This window comes from Ursus maritimus, unplaced genomic scaffold (genome assembly GCF_017311325.1).
Source record: "Ursus maritimus isolate PB19 unplaced genomic scaffold, ASM1731132v1 scaffold_6, whole genome shotgun sequence".
Classification (NCBI taxonomy): Eukaryota; Metazoa; Chordata; class Mammalia; order Carnivora; family Ursidae; genus Ursus; species Ursus maritimus.
In genome coordinates, this window is record NW_024426774.1 from 64,264,247 (window position 1) to 64,285,226 (window position 20,980).

The 20,980-nt window shown below is 41.3% G+C and overlaps 1 protein-coding gene and 1 non-coding gene across 9 annotated transcripts in view; one reads left to right on the plus strand and one right to left on the minus strand.

The window, feature by feature from the left end:
* Positions 1–666: 666 nt before the first annotated feature.
* ACYP2 (acylphosphatase 2) overlaps positions 667–20,980 on the minus strand; it is a 255,891-nt gene continuing 235,577 nt past the window's right edge. For all 8 annotated transcript variants that reach the window (XM_040623481.1, XM_040623480.1, XM_040623484.1 and 5 more), the window contains one exon: positions 667–1,252. In XM_040623481.1, the coding sequence (XP_040479415.1) occupies positions 1,138–1,252 (115 nt within the window). In that variant the 3' untranslated portion in view covers positions 667–1,137. The remainder of the gene's footprint in view (positions 1,253–20,980) is intronic.
* LOC121101118 lies at positions 19,710–19,816 on the plus strand. Its single transcript, XR_005833064.1, has one exon. It is a non-coding gene; the product is annotated as a U6 spliceosomal RNA (small nuclear RNA).

The window sequence follows — 20,980 nt, forward strand, 5'->3', positions numbered from 1 at the left end:
CTGGCAGCAGGTGAAGGAGAGAGGCCTGCAGTCTTTCTCTATGCCTTGGAGAGGAGCAGTGGAGATTGGTTCCATAGGTTCAATGGTCATTTCTAATGTGTACTCCTAGGGGATGTGCAATTGTGCAAGGCAGACAAGATGCAGGAGAGCGAGTGAGACCAAGTGTGCAGGGATCCAGGGACCTCCATGCCCACTTCAATCATACTAGTTGTGCTTTTTCATTTCTTTTGTGTATTTCATAGAAAATTTTGTTTTCATGAAGGATTCCATTGCTATAAAAATGAGGAAATCCTTGAAGGCTGTATGCATGTATATACTTACAACATTTGAAACTCCCCAGTATTTGGAGTTAAAGGTGTTCCTTTTTTGATAGTATAATTCTATGGTATAGAAATGAACCTTCCCCTTAGAATATTCTGTTGCTTAATTACCATTTACATGTGAAAATCCCCAAATGATAGGTCAAGGTTAGGGGATAGGATGATTCAGTTAGACTCTCAGTTCCTTTTCTGGTTACTAGGCCATCCATTGTAGATAGTTGTTGACATAAATCTTGCTGCTTGTTATACTGGAATCACTCCCCTGCTCACTATACAGAATACAGCTCCTAGGAAGCATCAAGTATCTCCAAGCTAAATACAGAGTCATGTCTCAACCAGGATTTTAGAAATTAATTTTTTATTGATAGGATTTTATGGTTATACTAATCATCATACATTTGTATCTAACGATTGGGTCTTTATATTAATTACTCAACTTCAATAACAAATTTTATGCAGAAGGTTTTAGAATTCATTTCAGACAATAATTTTTAATTTTTAAATGGTTAGCTTTATTTTATGCCTAGTCAAATGTTTGCTAGAACATTCATTACACTTAAAGATTCCATTAGACAAGTTTAAATCTTCATATTAAATGTTTTGTAATGACATTTATTTTATAATGCTAAGTTTTTACTTTTTAAAAACATAGTTGAGTAAAACTATTTCAGTGTCAGACATTTTTAGTAACACATGCTATTGTTGCTTTCAGAACAGAAAGTCCCTTTTTTAACTTACTCTGCTACTAATATCCTAATACATAGACTTAATATCTAGTGTTTGTTGTGCAATGTAAGCATTAAAATTTTTATTTCTCTTAGTATCGAATACTAAAATTCGAGTATTGAAGTTTAGAGATGATTTTTTCATTAGAAAAGTTCGTGCGGTCAATGCGAGAACTAGGACTTCCAACTCTACTCAGCCAGGTCATCCTACAAAAAATAAACAAATAAAAATTAGCATATAACATGAATATGGACTAGCTAAAATGATCCTATCCCAGGTCGCAATGGGAGTTTACTAAGTAACTTTTGCATCTAATGTGAAATATAAATTTTGTTCCATTATATACATCACGTATATATCAGAGTACCAGAGAGTTTAATACATAATTACATACGGACAAAGAAAAGCAAATTAAGCACAGTGAACTGATGATTTCATATTGGGGTTATTTCCCCTGTCTTAAAACATCCAAAGCCATTATAACCTAGCTCTTATATCTAAAAGGATTATATTTTTACAAAGAGTTAAGTAATAAAAACAATTCATCATTGTTTTTTTCTCATTACCCAGCACATGGTAAATGACTTAAATATACATATAAATATACATATAAATATATCTACAAAGATCTATATTTGTGCAGACTGAAAGAAAAAAAAAGTATGAAGAATGTGATTTTCCACAAACATTTAAATGAAATTAGGTGAACATTTTCTTATCTATTCAAAAAACCATTTCTTACTACATATATTATCAAAGTGACTACATTAAAGGGACATGTTAAATGCTGTGGAACTTTTTCTGCTTCTGTAGTGCAACGGTTTTTCTTTATTAGCAATATATATATATGTGTCTAATTTATGCCTTTGGGTACTTATCTGAGATGCTTCCTATTCAATTCAGGCTTATTTTAATACTGTTGACATTTCAGATATTACTGTTAAGATTTTCCAGACTCTTTCTACCTAATAACAATTAGTTGGGATGACGGGTAAACAATAGGAGCTAATTTTATACAAGTGATGGCTGTTATTCCAGCTGTTGCTGTAGGAATAGTCGACAAGTTTGCTCATAGCCCCAAAGTTCTTTCAAGCTGCGAGGCTACTGTCATACACAGCTGTGAAATATCATAAGTATCAATCTCATATAACCTTGAATTAAAAACATTTTCTAGGCTAAAGTCTGATTAGCTGAAAATTACTCTGAATCAGGCTAGAGAATTCCAATGACTCAAATTGCCGTTGTACTATTTAAGCCTTTCTCTGGCTCTTACGACAGTTTTGCGGTAAGGTAAATTTTCATGTTTGTCCTTTTTAGAAGCTAAGTCCAGTAACACATCTTACTTTCTTCAACTCCGTTAAAATCTTAAAAGTTGAAATTGCATGTGTTGACAATAAAATTCCCTTATTATGAAAAGGAGCCAATGGCTTCAATTTTACTAGTCCTATCTCCTTGAAATTTTGTCTGAAACAGAAATAATAAAAGCGAGAATGTATTGAGCACTGTTTGCTCAGCATTGTGCGAAGTTCTTTACGTAGACTCTTACTCTGATCCACACATTAACCCTGTACGTTACACAGTCCATTATGACTCTCAAGTTACTGATGAGGAAAGAGAGAAGAGATACGTAATTTGCTCAGGGTAGTAACAGTGGTGGTGGTAACAAATCATCAGCTTCTGGATGTGTTTTGAAGGTACAGTCAATAGATTTGCTGACAGGCTGGACACGGTGTGAGGAAAAGAGAGGACGGAAGGATGACACCGGAGTTCTTGGTGAAAAACTGCTTGGTTGTGGTTGTGATTCACTGAAGTGGAGAGACCTTGAGATGAGCAGATTGGTGGTGGGGGGAGGGGGATCAGAAGTCAGTTTTGGAATGTTGACGTTGAGATAACTAGTAGACCTCTGCATGAGACGTCGCACATGTAGGTGGATCTTTGCGTCTGGCTGGAGGAGATAAAGTCGGAATTTGTCTGCAAGTGGCCCGTACTGAAAGTCATAAGATTGGATGGCATCACCAAGGACATGAATATAGAAAAGGGAAGAGTTCTGAGGATTGTGCTTTAGGTGAGGATGGTGCAAAGTTCAGAGCCCAGGAAGCAGAGGAAGTACCAGCAGAGAAAAGAAGCCTCCAGAAGAACTGCAAGGGCATCCTGCCCCAGGAATCAAATGCAGCCTTCCAGGAGCCGGGAGGGATCAGCAGGGTCCCTACTGCTGGCAGGTCAAGTAAGGTGAGGACTGAGAATTAAACATTGCACTGGCAACACGCTGGTCACTGATGACCTAAGAATGGTTTTGGTGGAGTGAAAGCTGTATTTAAATGGGCCAAGAGAGAATGAGAGGAGAGCAGTTGAAACCAGTGAATCCAGGACCACTACTAATGGCTCTGAGTTGCAAGACTAATCCACCTAGGATGATAAAGTATTTAGCTAGTTGAGAGCCTGACTACCTACTTGTAGCTAGTCTTCAACACCATTAAGAACTTCATCAGCCAGAAGTATGGCCAAGGAGAAATCTATGCCACTGGTAGGGGCAGAATGGCTGTGCTGTTAGGAGATTCAGCTGTGTTTACAGTGTGTGTTGGTATCATACGGAGGGCCACCTTGTACCGTGGTTCCAAGCATCCACCCCTGTTTGTAGGAAGCATCTTGCCTGACCTGCGTACTTACCTAGGCGTGTTCTGGTCACCTGTCACTTTGCAAGTCCTAAGACTTCACTCGTATGCTCCTCCTGCAGTCAGCCCTTTATAGGTGTGGCTCAGGGCTGGAGATGGCAGATCTAGGAGTTCTAGCTAAAGTGCTTTAATTTCACCTGTTTCATGAAGGGTGTTAGTTAAGAACCACATAAACAGTACCCGTTAATTCACTTTGATTCAATAAATATTTAAGTAGCACTGTATTCAAGGCATATCCTTGAGACTGGAATGCATACACGGATACCTAAAATGAGGTTTCTTCCCTCAGTAATTCAGAAACTAATGGAAGAGTTTGGAGAATGATAAAAATAACTGTAATTTGGAATCTGATGTGTAATGTGGTTTTAATATAAAGGGAAGGAATTGGATGGGGTTTATTTCTGGACAAGGTACTCAGGGACAGCTTTGTGATAGCAGTGACATTGAAGCTAAGTTTTAAATACTAGAGAACTTTCCAAATCTTAGCATAGGAATGCCAACTTAATAAGCATGGCAGGAAACCAAGAAGCATTAGGGGAAAAATTGATAATGTTAACTAATTAAAAAGGTAAAACTTTTGAATGGTCAAAAAATGTCTTAAGCAAAGCCAAAACAAACAGCAAACTGGAAAACTTATTTGCAGTTTTCTTGCAGTTTTCTTACTATACAAAGAGCACTTAAAAATCAATACATAAAAGATAGCTATCTAATAAAAAAATGGTCAAAGAACATAAACAGATGGAAGGGAAAGAAATATAAATGGCCAATAAATATGTGCAAATATTCTCACTCTTACTCATAATTTTTAAAAACACAAATCAAGCAAGAATGAGACACCATCTGTTGCTTAGGGAATGGCAAATGTTTGAAAATTTGATAATATCTAATCGTGATAGTTAAGGTATGGGAAAAGAGGCACTTTTCTGGATTGCTGATGGGAATGTGAATTTGTATAGCCTTTCAAAAGGACAATCTGGCACCACCTATCAAATTTGTAAATGTCCATTACTTACAGACTTGATGTCACAGAGAAGGGAGCCTGGGATACAGACTCTGAGATGGAGACTAGTTTGTAGGGATGCCCTCAGGTTCAAGACCTGTAGGAGGCAAGGAAAGTAGACAGGATTGGACTGAGGGAGAAGCTGGGTGAGATGCAGTTTCACTGAAGACCTCAACTGACACATGAGGAACTCTGATGCTGGGAAGACCCTTCAGCATTGTCTCAATTCACAGTGAGAAAGCAGGGTCTTGATATCCCCCACGTGAGCCAGTAATTAAAGGAGAGCTCCCCAGAGAAGGAGGTGTGACCGTTAGTGTGGTGACTTTGTTCTGCTGAGTCAACGCCTGAAGTAGGCTGATGGCTGAGGGCCACCTTGCACCAGCACTCCCGGCATCTGGAAAATAAGTCCTTCAGTCCTGAAAGGGAGCCTGAGTGGCCCATCTCAGCACTGCTGCACATATTCTCACAAGTGGGTAGAGGGAATGAATGGAAGGTACAAGGCAAAGAAGTGGTAATTGGCCCCAGGGCAGGTTGGGAGAAACAGGATCGTTAAGTAGACTCATTAGATTTAGAAAACAGGATACATCTCTGCATAGAAGAGAAAGGGTAAAAAAAAATAAAATGAGAACAACTTGGATATGAAGAGGTATTGACGTAAGATAGCATCCATTTTCTTAGTAGAGTAAGAGGTACGGTAATTTACTAAGAATTAATGGAGGTGAAGTAGGGTTGCGGAATTAGAGTGAAAAGGTGTTAATAATTGCCATGGGAGAGCCCTTGAGGGTGACCAGATGCCCAGCAGCAGCATACCCGCCTGCCTGTGCTGCGCTTCCTTAGACGTCTGCCCTACAAGTATGGTGAGACCAGTGGGGCCAGGAATCAGTGATTGGGCCAAAGGATTCTCCATAGGGACATCCCATCTTAGGGGCAGAGTTAGCAATTCAAGCAGATGTTTTCTAGAGAGAACAATGGAAGGCAGGACTCCACATCCTCCGATCTGGAATGGACTTCTCTTTAGCCAGCTTCAGAGCTATGGTCTTAGGTTTACTAGAGGGAGGTGAATAAACCATTTCATTGGGGAGCCTCCAATTTTGGTATCTTTGTATCTCTTCTCTTGGATGAGGCAAATCTTCCAGGGAAGGCATGTCCAATGTCCCGCCTAGACTCTATCAGTTTGTCTGTGTTCTTTGGGAAGAAGGGTAAGGCCTCAGTATTCACTGTGTAACTCTCGCTGAATACCTGTTTTATCTCTTTTCAACTGTGCCTAGAAGACCCTGGCCAGAGCATGAAACTCCAGCTTCCACCTAGACAGGCGGGGAAGCTACTCTGCAGTGTAGGGGTAGGAGAGCACAGTTTATTAAACAAATTTTAAATCCTTGAATTTTTGACCCCACCTTTCTGTCCCCTTCCAGTGGCCTGAGGCTTGGGGGGTTTCCACTGTGTTAAAAGGGCCATTTCCCCGCTTCCCCCACTGGATGCTTACCATTCAGGTCAGCGTGACCACTAGTCCGTCTGCTAATTTCCCAAGTTTTCTTGCCTTGTTTTTCAACGTTTTGTAGCTTTCTCTCCTGTTCTTTGTTCTTGTGGGTGTTTAAACCTTTTTAAAATATTAGTTTTACTCATACTCAAGTGGGGTTTAGGTAGGAGCAGAAGCAAATGCGTATGTTCCAAATGTAACATCTTTAACTGAAAGTATGGCTTTATCCTTTATATTTAAATCTTTAATCCATCTGGAATTATGTGATTGCATGATATGAAAAAGAGGTCTTAATTTTGAATGCTTACACATTTCCCCCAGAACTATAATCATAGACTAAATCTGTGTTTATGCCTGAATATTTTTCTAGACATTCTATTTGACTCCATTGGTACCTTCGGTTAATCCCTAAACCAACATCAAACTATCTTAATTCTTACAGCCTTATAATATATATTAATGCTCAGCAGTCCCTATACTTCCCCAGCCCCTAACCTAATAATTCTAATTGTCCTTGTTTATCTCAAGGTCTACTAGAGTTCAGCATAATTTTGTCTAATCCTTTCAAATCTCCTTTTAAAATCCAGAAAGAACTGGCATTCTTACATTTAATCTTGTCATCAAGAGTAACGATTTTCCCTGCTTTTGTTCACGTCTTCATGCTCCTCATCAAAATTTGGTAGTTTACTTAATTCAGGTCATACTTCCTGATAATACTTTAACTATGTTCTATTTTTCTTGCTATTTTGAACTGGTACCTAGGGAAACGAGTGAGGTCTTCACTGGAAACGGACGCCTTATTTAAGTTCCTTGGTAGAAGAGTTTTCTTTTCTTTGGGGTTCCGAGGTAAACCACCCAATTGTAGTTCTCCAGAATTTGTCCTGTTAATCCATTTTTATCACCTTGATTGGATAATCTCAAATTACTCCTTACCCTAGGCTATCAAGCACATTTTGGCTACTTCTGTGCCTTTGAGAGAATTGCTTTCGTACGTAAAGGAAGAATCATGAAGAGTGTTCACCCAGGCAGGGGGCCAGCACGCATGGCTCTGGCTCCAGCATATTTTACCTATTAGGTTAGCAGACTCAATAAATACTGAATGGATGGATGGATGAATGAATTACATTTGCTTGAACGACACTGAAGTCCAATATTTCTGCTGTAAATCTCAATCTGCTTTGTGTGTATATATCTTTCAGGTATTTTTATTTAAGAAATATGACCCACTGATAGGCTTTAAAAAAAATAAGGTTCAGCTAATAAAAAAGGAAGGATAAGATGTAAATGGAAAATTCTATTAATAGGAGTCATGTTACTTGATAATCGTGTTCTCCCTTCACTTTTGTTTTAAATGCTGTATGTAGAGATTTTGAAAATGAAACTCATTTCTATAAAGTTTAGCTCTTTTACCAAAATCATTGTTGTTCTTAACAATAAAGTAAGAATATTAAGAGATTTCCTTATGGATGTATCTCAATGTTTGATGAGGATTATACATCGTTGTAAGAATTTTTGTGCAGAATGGCAAAAGACAATGATCTTGCATGTATGTTAAGTATTCTTCAGGCTATCTTTGCGTAAAAGAAAATGAATAAAATGTTAGAAGACCGAGGAAAAATCTATTCATTTAATAAATTAACTGCATTGAGTTTTTCCGTTCCTCCTCAGGCAGGCCCCAACTATGGGTCCCCTCGGGGCTTCCGTGGCTCTCTGGTTCTTCCGTGCGGACGGCGCACACTGGGCTATCAAGTACAGCAGACGCCACGCATTTGTGGCCTCAGCAACCAGCACAGAGGCCAGCTGTGTCCTTCGAAAAAGCACTCAGGTTTCTACCCTCCCACAGACACTTTGCTGACTGCCCCTGTCTCAAAGGGACCCTGCCCCCAACTCTTGTGTGCATCATGGGAATTCTCACATTGTGTAATTGCCATGTTTATGTAATTCTTGATGTGTTCACCACGTGCCGCCTCCACATTAGAATGCAAATTCTAAGGCAGAGTAGGAGTCTGACTCACTGTTCCCTGCCCAGCATCTTGCACAATGCCTGACAACAGTGGGCACTCAATAAATACAATACGTACTGAATGAATCCAGCTTCGGCACCTGCCTGCCGCCTTCTGGCCTACAGCTTCCGTGCACGAGAAAAGGGGGCATTTATAGGGTGCTCCACAGTCCACACACACAAGGGATCCCTGGGCCTGACCTTTTAACTCTTTGATTTTTATCTCACATGAAACAAAACACTCCCGTTTTTTACACACTTTGAAAGGGAAACAGATAGTTGCTCTTATTACAGAACCATGATAAAATCCATGGCGTTCCCTATGAAACAACCAGTAATGACTGTATTCATCCTCTTAGAGGAAGCTGGAGGTCTGTGGGTCAGACCTAATAACCTGGGAGTAAGCACGTGGACCAGGTTTTTTTTGTGGAATCTCTTCACCTATTTTTGCCAGCCCCCAAATATTACTGCAGTTCTCGTGATTTTAAGTCTACTCATTAGATAGCATGGTAACTGACTTCATCCAGGGTACAGAGTGACTATTAGAACACACCCGGAAGGCCAAGACCATCCTGCAAACCCAGTCACATGACCTGCCACCATTTAAGTTCAGGGCACAGTTGGTTGTATATCCTCAGATATTGTAATTATCAAAAATCTTTAGACTTTGTCCTTAGCATCCCAGAGATGTACAAACATCTATTGTTGTAGTTGGATTTTTAAGCTTTTTAAAAAGAAGAGTCCTTTCTTCCAACATAATTTTGCATGCAAGTTTGATGCTTGTAGAAGTGAAGTGCTTCTCTGAAGCTAGGGAATGGTTGGGGGTGAGGTACACAACCTCCCCGTCGGGCCCCCGTTTCCCAGCTCTAGCTGGAGCACCTCTGGGGAAGCCCAAGGCTCCGAAGAGCCCAGTGAAAACATTGCCCTGTTAACCTATCACTGATAAGGATACAGGGAGTGGAATGGATGGAGAATCCCTCGTAGGTACAAGTGGAAATCAACATAGGACTGGCTCTTCTATTACTCAAGTCATTTACTGTTTCCTACAGAATGCAGTGAGCTCCTGGCGTGATAAGAAAAATTCCATTTAACTAATATCCTTCTTGAAACAAAGAGGTGGAATTAAAGCACTAGAAAGCCAACACTATTAATAATTCATACCAGTTCTATTTCCTGGGTCTGAAGTGGAGCAGAATAGTCCTTTCGGGTATCTCTGCAGCACTGGTATAAAATGTAGACCATAGCGAGAGAGCAGACAGGAAGAAGAGACAGCTAATGAATTAAAAGCAAACGTGGTGCATGCTGGAAAATATTGAGTTGCCTGCCCATTTCAAGCTTTTAAACTAGCATTAATAATGGAAGGAGAGTACATATTTTTGCTATTCTTTCTTAAGCACGTTTCTTATTCAGTTACATGTGGACAAACAGCACAGACTTCTTCATTATCGATATAAGCTTTTTAATGGTATTTTACCATATAGTTGACCCTTGAACAACATGAAGTAGAACTGCACGGGTCCACTTATATGAGAATCTTGTATAGCATAGTACTGTAAATGTATTTAATAGCTTTTCTAGCTTAAGAATATAGTATATAATCAGGGACACCTGGGTGGTCCAGTTGGTTAAGCGGTTGCCTTGACCTCAGGTCATGTGGAGTCCTGGAGTTGAGCCCGGATCGGGCTCCCTGCTCAGCAGGAGAGTCTGCTTCTCCCTCTCCCTTTGCCCCTCCCCCAGCTCATGCTCTCTCTCTCAAAATCTTAAAAAATATATACTCTCTAATCTGACATACACAATATGTGTTAACTCTCTCTGTAATCCGTAAGGCTTCCTTCGGTCAACAGTGGGGATTAGCAGTTAAGTTTTTGGGGAGTCCAAAGTCATATATGGATTTCCAACTGTGGAGAGGATTGGCACCCCAAACACACCCCCCCCCCCGCATTCTTTAAGTATCACCTGTAATGTCTAAAATTTCTGTCATATGTAGCCCATGAGCAGAAGCGTTCAGTGATTTTCAAGGGAATCCCAGCCCTTCCATAATCAACCTGAAACAGATTACTCCTTTTTAAAATGGGGATAACCCTCACCTCACTGAGTTCCTGAATGAATTAAAGAGAATGTATAGAAATTGCCCGGCGCAACATCTGACACACAGGAAGCCCTTATTAGCAGTTATTACAGTATAACTGTCCTCTGTCTTAGCCAAGGATGGTGGGGAGCCTCTTAAGCAAGCTCTGGGACGGTCAGTCACACACTTCAAGTGCAATTCCACTAGTAACCTGCTGGAGTTACTGCTCCGCTGGGGGGGGGGGGTGTCAATCCACCTCCTCCGCTGGGGGAGTCTGGAGGAGCTACCCCGGATTCTGAAAACCCGACAACCAATCCGACAACCGCATCCCAGGGCCTGGGGGCAGAAGAGGCAGGACCGAAGCCTCTGGCTTCTCTGTCCTACCACCGTTTTGGGATTAGCCAAGTGACAGACACCCTCTCCTTTCTGTTTTATTTAAGGGAAAGACAAGAGACAGTAGCACAGTGGGAACGGAGGTGGGCTTGGGGATCAATTCTGCTTGAGTGAGTGGGGCAAGATTCTTCAACTCTCAGTGCCTCAAGAAGGAGAGAACACGGCCTGCCTCTGAGTTGTGACTAGAGACAAAATGAGAGAATCTGCGAGTGTTTCAGGCAGTATTCAGAACACAGTAACCCCTCGTCGTTAGCTATCGGATCAGGGCGCTGTAGCAGGTCGAGAAAACCACCTTAGCTCTTTTGGAAGGGAATTTCATGTAGGGAATTGGGTCCTCACGAAGTCAGTAGGAGGGCTGGAAGGACATTAGGTCGGGCCTGTTGGAGCAACTCTGTAGAACTGGTTGCTAAAGAGTAAAATGTTAAAACTGAGATTCTCCTGCAAGTCATAAAATGACTTGTGTCAAAGATTTCTACTCAAGGCATTCATTAATGACAGAACATCTTCTAGGTTATATCTGGTTCAAAAGAGAATTTAGAGACGCATACACATGTAGACATGTGTGTATATAAACATACATACAATCAGGGATGCTGGACTCATCTGGCTATGCGAGGTGAACCCGCTTGAAATTCTACAGGGGAGGATTGTTCAACAGCTGTCATACGAGCATCTTCAAGGAGCCATATTAAAGTAAAAATAAATAGGTGAAATTCATTTTGACAATATTTTTTTAGTTCAATATATCCAAAATATTATTTCAATATGATTCATACAAACAGCGAATGAAACGAGCTATTTTACATACTAAGGCTTTGAATTCTGGTGTGTATTTTACACTTGCAAACATCTCTCAATTCAAACTTGCCACACCGAGAGTGCCCAATAACCACAGATGACTAGGGGCTCCCTTATTAGTGTAGTTTTAGAGCAATACAAAAAATGTTTGGGATTACCTTTTCTTTAGGGCAAAAGTCAGTTCTGTATCTACCAGAAAAAAAGTAATTTGCTTTGCTGTGAACAAGAAGTATTTGCATTTCTTTCATTTGCTACAAGTAAATTCCTACCTTAGAGTTCTAAAATAGCCTAGTTAGTAGAAAATCAAAGGTGCACATCTTTATAGAATAGGTAAATTCCTGAGAGTTCCTCCTAGACAATAACCAGAACTTCCCTGAAAGACACCCCCTAATCTCCACTGCTAAGCCTTGGACAATTTTTGTGTGTGACAAGGCCATGGGGGGAACTTCTGGGAATCAGGAGGCTGTCACCGAAATCACCGCATTAATGAACAGGCTACCCTAACGGTGTGCCAGGCCTCAGAAAGTTCCACCGGGATCGTTGGCTCCAGAGCCACATAGTATCTGCTAGACCCTCACACTAGCTAAATGGATGGCTCTGGCACTTCCCCTGCCTCTCTTTCCACCTAGAGGAGCTTCAAATTCCAGTTTCACATGAGGACCGCTGATGGTTGAAACCTCCAACACATTTGAGACTCCAGCTGCAAGGGATCAGGGCAACACGGTTCCTAGCTCCTCTGCAGTCGAGGAAAGGCACCAGGAGGAGTTTGGAACCATGACTGAGCAAGGCAATGTCCCCAGCCCACCACTGCTGTTCAGTCAACAAGAGCTGGACGGACTTCTACACCGTGGGGTACAGAAGATGAGGAGGTTTTTGTTTTTCACTAATCTGTAGTGATAGCAGCACTCTTTTGCTCTCTCGGCTCTAGAGTTCTCAGAACTATAACGGAATTCCAAGGAACACCAACCTTGAAGAGTCAGGTGGAAAAGGAGAGGTGGGCAGAGGACAGGTGGAAGGAATGACCAGTGAACAGGGAGATAGCCACGAAGTGTGGTGTTAAAACCCAGGCCCCAGGATTTTTTAAGGAGAGAGAAGTCAACTTCCAGATGCTGCTGGGACCTAACTAAAATCTGAGCTGAAAAACGCTTTCGGGACCTTAGCAGGATCAGCCTCAGTAACGTGGTGGGGGTGGAAGCCAGATGAAATGGCTTTAGGAGTGAGGGGGAAGTGAAGCAACACAGACAGCAAGAATAGATCAATCTTTTGAGCTGACTCTGAGGGAGGGGAGAGACAGAGAGGAGCTTTATACGTCTTTAAGGTTCTGTTCTTGGCAAGCAAGCCTGCCTCGATTCTGAATTCAATGCCTTCCAATATTTATGAGCGCTTTGTCTCAGAAGAACAATATTTGAGGAGGATTGTTTTAATAACACACAGTCTAGGGCGTTTTCTATTCCAGATATGTTAAAATCTACTCCTACGTGAAGCCAAATGAAAGGCGAGTTGGCCAGACTCCCCTGGATTTTCACCCCCTCACCCTGACCTTTCCACCCCCCAAATGCTCACAAGCAAACTCAGTGTTTGGGGTGATGCCACGAGCTGATAGAGGACTACTAGATAGTTTAGGGCCGAACTGTGACCCACCCAGAGCAGAGGTCATTATTTTATACATTTTTTAAGCCTTGTTCCTGGCCCTATTTTATGTCCCCACCCTTGTTTTTTGTCCTCCTTCACTTTTAAATGTACGCTCTCTCCTTACAGTTTTACATTTTCTGACAAATCACTTTATACCTTTGTTCCCACATGATTTAAACACATAAAGCTGAGGGGTTTTTTTCTTGCTGATACTGTTCCTTCGATTTTATAAAGGAAATTACTGGAAAGGAGGGTAGAGATTTATTTATGGAGTTGTGCTTTCTCATCGACTTTAGTAGATACTTTTTCCATTAAAGCAAGGCATGTAATGTTCTGAGGTCCTAAAGACATGTATCTTTAGGGCAGTGATCTCCGTAGCTGGCTGCCAAACTGTCGATGGCCCTGAACTTGGGGACTAAGAGCTCTCAGCCTTGGCCTGCGGCAAGGGTAGCTTGGACCTGGGGGGCTCCCCTGAGCGGAGGGGACTGGGCAGGGCAAAGACCTCGAGCGTGGTGCTGGGTGAGAGCCCCACGCAGTGCTTTCATGGACCATGGGCTCTCCCAGGCTAGGCCAGGGCCGGTCTAGTGCGAGTCCCACAGAGAGGTGTGTGCGGGGGCTCTAAAGACAATTCATGAAGCATCTCCCTGACAGTACTGAAAATAATTTGTGCAGAATTCAATCTAAAGAACAGTTCGAAGGAGAATGGAGAGGCAGCCAATAACACAAGAGCCACTGGAAAAAACAAGTAATTTGACAGGTGGAAAATGAGAAACAAAAACATTAATGGAAAGAAGACCGTCAGGGTGTCTTTTAAGGGCATCACCGGTGACAGAGCATATCGCACTACATGTTGTTGACCCTAAAGACGGACGCTTTCAGAATGCCTTTAAATATTCGCCAAGAAGTCAAAATACTGAAACTTTTTTATTGGGACGTTTCATAATTAGGGAAATGGCTTATCTTTTGAACCTCTCAGGGTTAAAAAATATATATATTTTGAGAGTCTCATTTTCCCCTAGAAGGGTATTTATTCTTTAAGTCCAAGTCCGTGACTCGGTTCATAGGGAGGCGCATGATAGGGTGTGAGGACAGCGCTGAAGCGTCTCAGTTCATACGTATCCGCCCACGAGTGGTACTTGGATATTTTTCAGTACTAACATATTCAATGCACATAAATTTCAGTCTGTTTAAAGAGATTCCGAAAGTAGCCATTTCCTCTCAAAAGGTTTTCTTTTTTTGTATTCATAAAAATATATGCCAGTTTATTTCCTCCTTTTACAAAAACAAAGATCAAAACCGAAGATGAAGGGAAAAAGTACATATCCTCCTATCATTAATGATTTTTTTTTTTTTTTGCAGATAGTCATTGCTAAATCCCAATGAACCCTTTGGCCTAAATTTTAAAAACTAAAATCACGTGTATTGTCACCTTAGTAACAAAAAATTTAAAGAGTTTTTTTTTTGCAGATAGTAAAAAACAGTCATTGCTAAATCCCAATGAACCCTTTGGCCTAAATTTTAAAAACTAAAATCACGTGTATTGTCACCTTAGTAACAAAAAATTTAAAGAGTGTGTGCTTGCTAAATGACTTTAAACAGTTGTCTTTTTCATAAATCTTATGAATAGCTTGATACCAGAATCTTAGACAAAAGGACATCGTCAGCATACTCCAGTTGCCTATCTAGTGGGAGGTGACAAGGGGAAAGAAGAGCTTACAGGCTGAGAGGGGGAAGGGAGGAGAAGATTTAATGGAAGACGCTGAGAGACAGGTAGTGATCTCTCTCTAAAGTAAAATTCTTCGTCATTTTACTATTGCATTCTAAGATGTGCTCAGTTTCTCCGATCCCATTAATAAAATAATCAAAGAATGTCTAGTCCCCAGGATCAAAATGCAATTTAATTAATATGACATCTCCCTCTTCTGAATCGAAAGCTTCTTAGAGAGTAGATAGCTGTCATATTTAGTTTTCCAAATGACTTTGAGATGAAGCCACTCAAACTGGGCATATAAACCCAAACTCACCAGAGTGATACGCTTGCATTTGAAAAATTAAAAGTCTGAGGTTTCATAAGTTAGAAGCACAAAGCTGAAGTCAGAAGATAGGTCCTACTGTGGAAGAAACTGGCCTCCCTGACATTGGGTCTAGAAAGTGCTCTTTGGGCCTGGCAATCATCCAGATGAGGACTAATGCTTGGGAGCCTCTTCTAATTAGACACTCTTTNGCTAGAGTGCAACCTGGATCAAAGAAAGAAAGAAATTAGCTAGCAGCTTCCTCTAGAATCCTATGAGGCATCATTACCTTGGTAGAGACGCCAACAGTCTTCAGTGGTCTAGGAAATTGATCCTAAAAGCTTTCTCTGAAATGATCAGGTTTAGAGGCACAAATAAATGCTAACCAAATTTACGGATCAATTTATAAAACAGAATAACATGTATTGATTTATACCGGGTGCTGTATTTGTCAAATATATCATCCATTTGTGCAAGAATTTTCCTACCGAGGAAGCGCGCTGAAACGGAATTGCATTAGATTGCTTTCTCCGGTGTAGGCATATTTTGGTTTAGAGAATCTATACGGATAGTACCTTCTTCCCAAGGAAACACTGAAGAAATGATAATATAGATCTCCTTTTTACAAACTCTTCATCACCCCCTGCTTTTCACTTCGCACTTCATTGCCTCAGACAGCTTAATGAGGCTGTCTTTGTTCCTGTCCTGAGCACATTCTCTGGTCACCTGGGTGATACAGAAACACACTCCAGGCTGTTTCTAGGGCAAAGACAAGGAAAACCCCATCACTTTACTGCACCATATTTACAAACTACATCTTAAGGCAGTTTGCTTTGAAAGAGCGGATTTTGTTTGTTTTCACTTGGAAGGCAACATTTCTGCTCTGTTCTCTAGGTTCGGAAGAGGTGAAAGAAGCGAAGCCCTTTCTAACAGTGGTTGTAGGGGACTGCAAGAAGGGCCTTTGCCACAGACAGAATTATTCAGAAAGGGAATGCATTGAAGGGTCCTGATGCTGTCCATGGCAATGAAGCAGTAGTACGCCCACAGCAGCACAGTCAGTGTGCCGTGTCAGGGAAGGTTTCCATTACTCTGGTTGCTACTCAAACTGCCCTTGAACGTAGAGGCTTGAAACAATATTTATCCTGCTAGAAGTCTGCAGTTTGGGCAGAGACAGCTCAGCTCTGCCACACTCCATGGAGAACAAAGCTTGAAAGAGGAGGACAGGAATAACTGGAAGGCTCAGGGGCTTACAGGTGTGGCGGGTGATCCTGGGAAAACACAACGAGCTACAGTCTGAACAGCCGGGGCTCCTCAGGCTCTCCAGCCTGGTGGCTTCAGAGCAGCCAGACCTCTTACACTTGGATCAGCTCAGGAATCCAAAAGCGACGTGTCAGAGAGAGAGAGTGCCGGGTGGAAGGTGCATGGTCTAGTCATTCTAACCTGGTCTTGGTAGACACTGTGTCCCCTCCACTGCATTCTGCCTGACAGAAGCCAGTCACCAAGGCTTGCCCAGATTTGGGGGCAGAGGATGGCAAAGAATTCGTGAGCTTGTTTTAAAATTACCACAGTAACTTTGTATACCTGAAGAATTACAGGAGAATATACATTTATTTACTCATTCATTCAACAAATACTTACTGAGATTTTACCATAAACTAACTTAACCTTGCCTTCTTTAAGGATTCTAGGTGTTCTAGCCTGAGACAACTCATACTTGGACGTGATTTATGCATCATGAAGGATATATTTTGTTTCAGGCCTGTCGTATGAAAGTACTCAAACCAGCACAAAATATCAGATGATGACAGTCATCCATTGGAGACGAGTAGAATCTCAGCGCATAAATGGGTTTTTATTAGAACTCATTAAAAACCTGAGGAAATAGAAGTAAAAATCTTCCTTAGATACAAATATATTCTAGAAAATGTATTTGGTGAACAAATTTGTATAAGAGCAAATCATCTTTTCTACTAACTTTATACGTTTAGTGATGAATATATAAGTTTTCCTTGACTTCCCAAATATTCCAAATTGCCTAGTATGTGAAACGATGATTGTTCTCAGATGGACCGAAGATAAAATATGGAATACAAAGGCGAATGTATTGGCTAGGAATAGACTCAGCTGTGAGGCACAGTGACAGTGAACAAGAGAGATATTAACTTCTCCATCATGGAAGGAAGCCTGGAGGCAGGTAGTCCAGGACTGGTATGACAGCTCCAGGACCCTCAGAGAACTTTTCAGCTTACCATTCAGTTAGCTCTGGGATGTTGTCCTCATCTTCCTCACCTAAGATGGACACTAGAGCTCCAACCACCATATTTGTATTCTAGGCAGCAGAATGGAGGAAAGGCAAACAAAGGGGCCAAGAATGCCTTAAGGTGTAGTTTGTAAATATGGTACAATCAGTGAATGTTTTCCAGAAGCAGCTACACAAAACTTCTGATTACATTTTTTGGCTAGGGCAAGGGCACACTACATAAGAGACTGAGAAATGTAAGCCATGTCAACTTTATCCTGAGTGGCCATAGGCCCAGTAGAAGTCACTAGCATTCCCGTAGAAGGGGGGGTGGTGGTTCCTAGAGGGCACAGAGCAGTTCCAGCCACAGTGTGGAAATCGAGTGCTCTGTTTTGCACACGTGCAGCCTGAGATGCGTCTTAGACACCCAACTAAACAATATATACGAATTTGGAATTTAGGGGAAAGACTGAACCTAGGATTAAAAACTGGGAGCTCATTGGCCTATAGATGATGTTAATACCATGGGACCAAATGGTAAAACACATGGGGAATGGATGGAGACCAGGAAGAGAAGTGGTCAGCCAGAGCGGCCACCAGCAGAAAAGGCTGAGAGGACATGGTGAGAGAGATGGGAGGAGAACTGGGAGACTGTGGTATCCTAGAAGCTAGGGGAAGAAAGGCGCTGAGGAAGACAGGAGTCTCCACAGTCTCACAGGCTGTGAGGAGTTTAACACAAGGCCTGAGAACTGATGACTGAATTCCTCAAGAAGGAGATCAAGGAGACCGGATGGGCCTGGTTACAGTGCAGAGGTGGAGGGCAGCGGCCTGCTGGGAGGGGCCGAAGGGGAGCTAGGAGGGGGAGGAAGCACAGACCGACACTATCTACAGCCTTCTGTGGGAGATGTGCTGTAAAGGACAGTAGCTGGAGAGGAATATGGGATCTAGAGAAAACCTTTAAAAACATGATTGTAGATAATAGAACGGATTTGCTTATGGAAATAAACTATCAGAGAAGCAGAAGGTGATGATATGGAAGAAAGGGATAATTGCAGTAGAAAACCAGGGTCCACTGTACACGTGGAGAGATGAGAAGAGTGTATAAAAACGGATAGACACAGAACTTAGACAAGAAAATAAGGTAAGAGATAATGAGAGAAATCAAGGAAAAATATGTGGCAAATGGATTCTGGTAGTGGAATCAAAGAGCAAATACTCAAAAGACAAAGAGGATTCATCTCAAGGGCCACCTGGGGTTGACTGGGTCTCTATGTTGAGCAGACCAGGACCCATCTCAGTGGGGGGACAGTGCAGTGATCAGTGATGTGCTCCCCAATGTTCTGACCTGAAATGCTTCGTAGCCTACTTTTGAAAGTGTGTTTTTTAAATTTTTTTTTTTTTAAGTAATCTCTACAACCGACATGGGACTCAAACTCACGATCCCAAGATCAAGAGCCACATGCTCCACCGACTGAACCAGCCAGGCGCCCCCCTGGTGGCCTACTTTTCACATCAATACTTTTTCACAAATTTTAATCATACTATGAGTACTGTTGTAATCTTTTCCACTTAATGACATGAAGAGAATTTGCTTTTATGTCAATGGATCAATCTCTACATCATCTTTTCAAATGTTCCTCAAGTCTTGCATCATATGGGTGGACCCTTTTGTACTTGCAACCTATTGTTGGAAATTCAGGTTGTTCCAATTTCAAAAATAAATGTTTATTTGTAAAACTCCTCCTACTAGATTACACTGACCTTGTGATCTGGAAGGCACTGAAGTAGTGGTTTAAAGGGATGGGCTGTTGAGTCAGAGCCTGATTCAGTCCTCTGAGAGTCAAATGACTGCTACCTTAGTTCCTAGCTGCACAGTCTTGAAGTTAGCAATCTGTGCCTCAGTGTCTTCATCTGTAGAATGGGGTTAATGATAGTTCTGTTTAGAGGTGATATGAAGATGAAAGCACCATGCTTAAGGGCATGGAAAGAATGCAGTAAAGGTTAGCTTGTGTAACGGCAGGAGGTTCATGTCTGTCCACCTCTATCCTCAGTGCCCGGCCCAGGGGCTGACAAGGAGAAGATGCTCAATAAGCCTATTGAATGAGTGATTTGTACACAAGATCTTAAGTAACAATATTAAAAGGTTACAATCCTAGCAGCAGAGAGAGTACCAAATTGTAGAATTCTGAGCCAAGATATAATAAGTTAACAGGGGGTTTATGTATAAGAATTACTTGGATAATTTTATTTTGTTCATTAAGACAAAACCTAAAATATACCATACATCATTGATTGTTTCACAATGCTGTTGTCTTAAATATGTGAATGCTTGTTAGAAATAATCATTTTTATTCCTAAACTGTTAATTAACTGCTCACTTTGGCAGCACATATACTAAAATTGGGACGATACAGAGAAGATTAGCATGGTCCCTGCACAAGGATGACAGGCAAATTCGTGAAGCATTCCATATTTTAAAAACTCTTCACAATGTAGGGATAGAGGGTATATACCTCAATATCATAAAAGCCATCTCTGAAAAACCCACAGCAAATATCATTCTGAATGGGGAAAAACAGAGCTTTCCCCCTAAGGTCAGGAACACCACAGGGATGTGCATCATCACCACTGCTGTTCAGCATAGTACTAGAAGTCCTAGCCTCAGCAATCAGACAATAAAAAGAAACAAAAGGCATCTGAATTGGCAAAGAAGTAGTCAAACTCTCACTCTTTGCAGATGACATGATACTCTATGTGGAAAACCCAAAAGACTCCACCCCAAAATTGCTAGAACTCATATAGGAATTCAGCAAAATGGCAGAAAATAAAATCAATGCACAGAAATCAGTTGCATTTCTATACACCAGCAATGAGGCAGAAGAAAGAGAAATTAAGGAGTAGATCCCATTTACAATGGCACCCAAAACCATAAGATACCTAGGAATAAGCCTAACCAAAGAGGCAAAGGATCTGTACTCAGAAAACTATAGAACGCTCATGAAAGAAATTGAGGAAGACGCAAAGAAATGGAAAAACGTTCCATGCTCACGGATTGGAAGAACAAATTTTGTTAAAATGTCTATGCTACCTAGAGCAATCTACACATTCAATGCAATCCCTATCAAAATACCATCAACTTTTTTCACAGAACTGGAACAAATAATCCTAAAATTTGTATGGAACCAGAAAAGACCCCAAATAGCCAACGGAATGTTGAAAAAGAAAACCAAAGCTGGTGGCATCACAATTCTGGACTTCAAGCTGTATTACAAAGCTGTAATCATCAAGACAGTACGGTACTGGCACAAACACAGATACATTGATCAGTGGAACAGAAGAGAGAACCTAGAAATGGACCCTCAACTCTATGGTCAACTAATCTTTGACCAAGCAGGAAAGAAAAGCCAAAGGAAAAAAGATAGTCTCTTCAACAAATGGTGTTGAGAAAATTGGACAGCCACATGCAGAAGAATAAAACTGGACCATTTCCTTACACCATACACAAAAATAGTCTCAAAATGGATGAAAGACCTAAATGTGAGACAGGAATCCATCAAAATCCTAGAGGAGAACACAGGCAGCATCCTCTTCGACCTCAGCTGTAGCAACTTCTTGCTACCCACATCTCGTCTCCAAAGGCA